The sequence below is a fragment of the Adiantum capillus-veneris genome, chromosome 3 (assembly GCF_014529385.1).
Source record: "Adiantum capillus-veneris isolate H3 chromosome 3, ASM1452938v2, whole genome shotgun sequence".
NCBI lineage: Eukaryota > Viridiplantae > Streptophyta > Polypodiopsida > Polypodiales > Pteridaceae > Adiantum > Adiantum capillus-veneris.
This window is the reverse complement of record NC_140933.1, coordinates 92,423,563-92,430,644: the sequence shown is the minus strand read 5'-3', so window position 1 is coordinate 92,430,644 and position 7,082 is coordinate 92,423,563. Positions and strand designations below refer to the sequence as shown.

Below are 7,082 nucleotides of genomic sequence, written 5' to 3'. Positions count from 1 at the left end.
TTAGGAATACTCCAACTCGTTTATGAACCTCTTTACCCTTGCTAAAAGGTTGAGCAAACACGTAGTAATTAAGCTCTCCTCCTTTTGCTTCGAGTGCAGGTCTTTCACCTACACCACCACAACTTGAGAGCCAGTCTGCTCAAGGCATGAGCCTTCCACTTTAAAAAAAATCTTTGTGCACGTCCTCGCCCATGTGGCACCCTCGCCAAGCCCGCCACTTGCTACTTGATGCTTCTCCTTCATGCAATTTGTTGTGTCACACTCGCTTCATTGCTAGGCTCGATACTTGCTTGGCTGCCCACCAACTCCGGGCACCCTTTCACTTTTGGCTCCGTTCCTAGTGGGTACCGCCTCGGATTCGCATTAATGAACTATTTTCCCAAATGTGTATCACATACATACTGGCTCTTCTTCCAATTTGTTAGCTGGAATTTTTCCAGATTCCATCTGATACAGCATTTGCCTTGCAATCATCCAACCAAAATCTAGAAACCTGTATTGGAATTTTCGTCGTTACAACCAAATGTCTCACAAACTGATGTCCTAAGCCATGTTGGTGCCGCTCACGTTGCAGAATGTGGCATGCAAAGCTTGAAAAAAATACATCCAAGCCCCCCCACTTGTCTGCCCGTGTTGTTGTCGACGAGTCTTTGCCTTTGTTACCGTGGATAACTCCAAACTGCTGCCCGTGCCAACCTGTTGCCGTAGAAGACTCCAACACGCCCTTGCTTGTGCTAGCCCTATCCTTCGTCCCTATTATCTCCGTGCAGCCCCAGCCTTGCAACGGGTATCTCCTATGATCCGCCTCAAAAGAGCATTTTCAAAGATCGTAGCCCACGATTTTTTGAATATCCTCCAGCTGCTACCCCCTACTACTGGCTGATGTTTTGAAAATTTAAGGTATTTTGGGAATTTGCACATTTTCTCTTTGATGACGTGGGGACTGCACATTTTCTCTTTGATGACGTCGGCCCGGATACTATCGTTCCTAGAAAAGCTATTGATTACGACCTTTAGATTGGACACTTCCGCGTCTTATTTGTAATGCAGAAATCCACACACAGGCAGTATGCAAGCAGTGACGCTATGGCGGCGGCCATTAAACCTTCAACGCCAGAGAAGCTGCTGTGCTTGCAATCCAACAATATAAGCAACCAAACCTGCGTAGACTGCCCCAAGACGAACCCCCAATGGGCGTCTGTCAGCTATGGCATCTTCATGTGCATGGAATGTGCAGGTAAACACCGAGGCCTCGGCGTGCATATCAGCTTTGTGAGATCCGTTTCCATGGATACATGGACTGACATCCAGCTCAAGAAGATGGAGTGTGGGGGCAATGCTGCCCTCTACGATTTTCTGTGGCGCCGCAGCGGCGTTCCGAAGGATGCCAATGTTGTTGAGAAATACAATTCAGAGGCGGCACGAGTGTATAGAGATCGGATTTGCACCGCTGCAGAAGGAGGCAATCATAGTACTCTGCATACTGTTGGTGGTGAGCCTTATACCTTTAAAGATGATTGTGGCCATCACCTTGACAAGTAAGTAAAAGGAAGATCATTATTGGCAAAGATGTGAATAGCTATCTCTCTATATGTTTAGATTGCTATCTTACATTGATTTTTTATGGTAATGGCACTCACGCCTTCACAATTTGGGTATTTAGGGCGACTCAAGAGAATGGCACAAGGAAACCTCGACCTCTTTGTGACCAAATGCAAAATCCACATCTTGACTTGCCAAAATCCAAGCTCTATGTCGACGGCGCTTTTTTCCAAGACTCTCTCTCTGGTATCCATATCAATGATGCCACCTCCCATGTGCATTATTCAAACAATATCATGTCTTCTATCAAAAGTGACAGGGCCACGGCGCATAATAGCAAATATGTTGGATTTGGGAATGAATATACCTCACATGTAGCAAATACAAACATGCTAAGAAGTAATACAAACAAAGATAAGGTATGACATAAGCAAATGCCTGATCATGTTTGCTTTTTACATGTTTGCGAAAGAATGCAAGGAATTAATCTTAACTTGCAGTAAAATAGTGATGCTAGCTCACTTGTAAAATTTGTTTTGCTTCGTTCTCAGGGAGTGCGCCAACTTGTCATGGCAACAAAATCTATTGCTCTTGCAGCAGGAGAGGCTATGATCTCTGCAAAGGAGATCATTAATGAGGTGTGCAATGGACTTCTATAAACATCCCCAAAGTAATTTATTTGTGTTGAATAGACATCTTTCTTTACTAACCATGATTTTTTTTCTTTTTGTGTTTCAGCTCAAAGATGATGTATTTGTGTGTAAGATGGGCAAGAAAACAACTTTGGGCCAAAAGATCACGTGGGGTTTCTTTACGGGAGCATTTACTAAAAAGAATGAGAATGAGGACAGGCAAAGGTTGCTTGGAAAAGAGTATGAGTACAAAGATGATGCTTGGACATTTATAGAGTGGAATTGAATTAAAAAAATTCCTTGTTGTAATGACACAATCCCCTTGGGTTCCCAATATGTACAATTATCTGATCATGACTAATGCAAATCAAAAGATAAATCACTATCTAAGTGCTTGTAGATTTGGACCTGATATAGAAATCTCTCTCTCTCTCTCTCTCTCTCTCTCTCTCTCTCTCTCTCTCTCTCTCTCTCTCTCTCTCTCTCTCTCCACCCCCCCTTTCGTATGGTTATTCTTTGACCCTACACAAGAACCATCATATGTACATGCAATCGAGATTGAATATGCTCTAACAAGTTGTAAGTTGTTACTTTCATTACAAGAGTTCATGGCCCAAACCAACCTTTAATTCATTTTCATCAGCTTGAACTCCAAAATCCAAGCTTCTCTCGACAAATAATCTTGAAGGAAACAGACAAAATTTCACATGTTTAATTGTAAATCATGGAATTTTCTTTGTACATTTACTTAAAAACCAAGAGAATATTGATATGCACATCCTTTTTGCATTGATTGAAACAGAATATGTTTGTGAACGCTAAAGTATTAAATTGTATTATGAGATGTCTCTTCCCAGATTGCTACGTTTGATACATTTACCATATTCATAGTGTCAAATAATTCATCCTTAGTTTAAATAAAACAATTTTCCTTTCGATGCAGTGTGGGGTTAGATATAATATTACAACATCTTTGGTCTCTATGCATATAGTACACTCGTTTTAGTCTCCATTCATATACACTCGTAATAGTCTGCATTATACACATGATCATCAACACATGATAACTTACCATGTTTTGAAACCATTTAAGTACTAAACGCACTTTATATGGACATATATTATATGCCAACTAGAGAAATGAGATTCGTATCATTATTCTCAAGAAATCTATAAAAGAAAAATGATAGCTATTAATGGTCTAAAACATATCACTCGCAACACTCTAAAAACCACACACAATGTTCATCGTGGTTAACTTTAAGACCTAGCTCCATTGGTAAGCCCAAAAAAAAACTTATTTTATGTATATGGATCATGATATAATGCGCAATATGAAATGAAGAACCATTTTCAAAGACCATTTTATAGATCTACCGGCACGCTTTATGATTGCAATCCACTTGAAGGCCAAGAACTAGCATTCCATTTATATTCCCCTTGACTTGTAGTCCTTGTGTAGTGCAATACCATGTATTGGAGGTTCAAGACTCCTTCATGCTTTTATTTAGGTCAAATATGCTATTTATTTTCTCTAAAAGCCCATCTAACACAAAAAGTGTCTTAAGGCTGTACCTCAAAAGCTGCAAGACCTTATAAAAACATGTAGTGTACAGTACACTATTTATATCTATGATCCTTGGGTAAACCTATCTTATTCCCTTAGTCTTCAATAGCTTATGTAGCCAAAACTGTTTTCTTAATGTCATACCTCATGATGTATTGTCTAGAAGCCTAGCCAATGCATATATATGAAGACATGGGAACATCAAAGCTCATAACATGTGATCTTGATGATGCTACTCCATGAAGACCAAAAGATCTCACATGGTTATAACAAAGGTTGACATGCTTTAAAACTAATACATATCTTAAGTAGATGTCGCTTTACAAACATTTCATAAGAGCTCTTGGGCTCATGCATGATGCATGCTCATGAATTAAAACTACCCGAACCAACCACTTAATTTTGTGGCTTACAATTTGCATGCCCAAGAACTATGCGTTATCTTAATGGATGGAACTTGATTTCCCCAACACTCACCCATATCAATTATTATCCACTTTGATATTAGGCTTTAGCAGTCCACAAGTAATTGTGGGCAAGATGCAAGCTAGAGATCATTGGGAAAGTCATCTAGGTGTGGTAAGCTAATCGGCATAGGTTGTGTGGTTGGCATTGAGAAACTCTATGAGTGATCCAAATATGGTAGAGTTAATGATGCATTAATTTAGTTGTTGATAGATAAATCCTGGGCTTATAAGCCATAAGCAAGATAGCAAGAAAGAGCATGTCTTCCACTTCAAACAAATGGACATATATCAACATAATTTTTTTCTAGACTAACTGCTCTATAACTACTCTCCTCCAATTTAACTCAGGGCATAGGGCTATAGCTTGATCAAATCATCTTTAATTAACAAGCATGATTAGCTATTAATTTAATACTTAAGCTAGCTCTAATGCCATTATTAATGATGCACTAGTCCATGAAGAGCAATATAACTCACAAGCATGAGAAGGGAAACAAAGAAGGTTGACATGTTTTAAAAAATGTCTTTCTCTAAGTTGAATAGATGGCTTGATGAGATGGTTTGAAGACCTCTTAAGCTTGTGTGTATGCATGCTCATGCATTGAAACCAAATAAACCAGCTACTTTATCATGTGGTGTCAAACAAAAAATTAGAGACCTTGGAAATCTTTGAAGACCCAATTCCACATAAGAGACTAAGATTTGACCATGTGGTTAGATCTCAAACAATATTTTAAGAGAAAAACTTGGTAACATTGCCTAATACAAGCTTACGAATGCTCCTATTATCATGAAAGGGAGGAGACTTGGTTGTATAACCACATCTTATCCTTGTTGTACATTTCAAATTAGCTAAAAGTCCCGAACTCTCTAATATGATGTTAATCATTTCATAGTTTCTTTGGCCTCTACAATAATGCATAGTCCTCAATCAAATTAGCTCTCTTTTAATAAACAAAATATATTGAGGTTATTATAAGATCTAAAATTAAATGTGTACTAGTTTAGCCCTGATAATTTGGAAATGAAATTTTCAAGTATGGTCATTTTAGTTGATAACTTGTTTGATTAATGTCATGTTTAAGATATTTAAAAAGTATCAAATGATGAAGTTACTTTTCATGCAAAATTAGGATAGTAGTAGGTTGTGCATGCCCCCATATTATGAAGTTGTTCAGTAAACATACACATGTTTTTGGTATATGAGCCATAATTAGTGGTATAGTGGTGTAAAAATAGTTACTACCACATGTGATCTATCTAAGGCCATCCTTGTGGACTTTGTATGTATCCCATAAGGAAAAGTAAAGGTAGATCATTATCTTGATGGAAAACAGCTAATGTGTGTTGTATTTATCTAAGTGCTTTGTGTTTTTCTAAGGTATAAAATATCTCCCATGCAACCTTTTTTTAGCTTCCACTATAGTGTGCTTTTTGCAGAGAAAGATCACATTATTTGGTGCTTTATCAATGCATGAGATGAGATTTCCTTCTTTTCGCTCACAGAAAGTGCTTTGCATTGAAGACTTTTTATCATATTCATGTTTGTAGGGGAGATTGAAGTCATAGGAATTGTTCAAAACATGTATAGAATTGTGCATATGTTAAGTTAGAAGGCAGGTTCACAAGTGCTTTTTCCACTAGCCATTTAAGTACTCTGCATAACTTCTCTTTTGTTGCTTTTCTATTTGGGCTTTTGCAGGTATATGGTTTAGACCTGCTAGCACCTGTGTGGTCGTGTCATATATCTAAGTTTTGACCCCCCCCCCCCCCCCCCCCCCCCCCCCTTTTTTTTAACATGGGTGATCATATTTATAGCAATGAAAATTAAGACCTCTTGTAGAGGAAAATACCTCCTTTTGATTGTAGTGAGAAAATTTAAAGGTGGGTCAAAAGATCATGTCATCATACAGTCATTCCATAACGCAATCTTTTCAGCATTAAGTCCAAAAAACCATTTTATATTGGAGATAATCATACTATGGTTGACATAATGGATGCATATAAAAGTTTTGTGTTCCTTCTTTCTTTAGGTATAGAACCTTTTGATTTCATCTCCAATGATCTGTAATACAATCAAGTAATGTGAGTAGTTAGAGTAGGGGTTTTACATTAGGGTTACATGAGGTGTTAAAGGTGTGTCTATCCCAACTGCCATGCCGCTGCACAAAGGTTCAACCCAAATGGGATGGGCAAGGTAGGGGTTGGTGTATGTGTGTGGGAATTCCAAAGGAGTCCACAAATGATGTTTTATGCCATGGTGGTGTTGGATTTGGGGCTGAATACATGACCCTATTAGGGGTGTATTGCCTATCCCTGCCCCTTTTAATCAATATTGGTTGTCACATGTCCCTCTTTTGAGGGTCTTGCTATCCATATGACATTCCTTAGTTGGGGTAATGGTTTTCTTGATAAAGCTATTTCCCTCATATTGGATGCTATTGGATATATGGTTCTTACCAAATAATGCTAGCAATTTGATTGTTTCTTTGAGCTATTTCCTGTAAAAGACATGTATATGAATAGAGCCTTTATGGCTTCTCGAGCGTCAATTGACATCCATTTGAGAAAATCCAACATCTATTCCTATCCACAGCTTCTTGAGCCTCAATTTCTATCCATCTGAGAAAAGCCAACATCTATTTTCACAAAGACTATGCTTTAGCAAATTCACAGGTCACAAGCCATGCCTGCACTTGTCTTTGCATGCCAAAGGGCAGAATAAGCCCTTGACTTTGTAGGTCAACCACATGCCAATGATTATAGAAGCTTTCCACATGAGCACCCTTGTACGGAGCCTTGCTCCCTTAGAATACAAGCCACATGCCACCCGTATCTGGCCTTTATTTTCAATCTGCATTAATGATGATGATT

At 38.5% G+C, this 7,082-nt stretch overlaps 1 protein-coding gene across 1 annotated transcript; it reads left to right on the top strand.

Moving 5' to 3' along the window:
* Positions 1 to 1,086: 1,086 nt before the first annotated feature.
* LOC147461309 (uncharacterized) lies at positions 1,087 to 2,495 on the top strand. The gene is made up of 4 exons (XM_086500615.1): positions 1,087 to 1,538; positions 1,664 to 1,961; positions 2,094 to 2,180; positions 2,281 to 2,495. Exons 1-4 carry the CDS (start codon positions 1,087 to 1,089, stop codon positions 2,458 to 2,460), a joined length of 1,017 nt encoding a protein of 338 aa, XP_086356741.1. The 3' UTR covers positions 2,461 to 2,495.
* The last annotated feature ends 4,587 nt before the right edge of the window (positions 2,496 to 7,082 follow it).

Coding starts and splice junctions, on each gene's coding strand:
- LOC147461309 (XM_086500615.1), top strand. CDS start 1,087: ATGGCGGCGGCCATTAAACCTTCAACGCCAGAGAAGCTGCTGTGCTTG. Junction 1,539..1,663: donor TGTGGCCATCACCTTGACAA/GTAAGTAAAAGG, acceptor TTGGGTATTTAG/GGCGACTCAAGAGAATGGCA. Junction 1,962..2,093: donor GTAATACAAACAAAGATAAG/GTATGACATAAG, acceptor CTTCGTTCTCAG/GGAGTGCGCCAACTTGTCAT.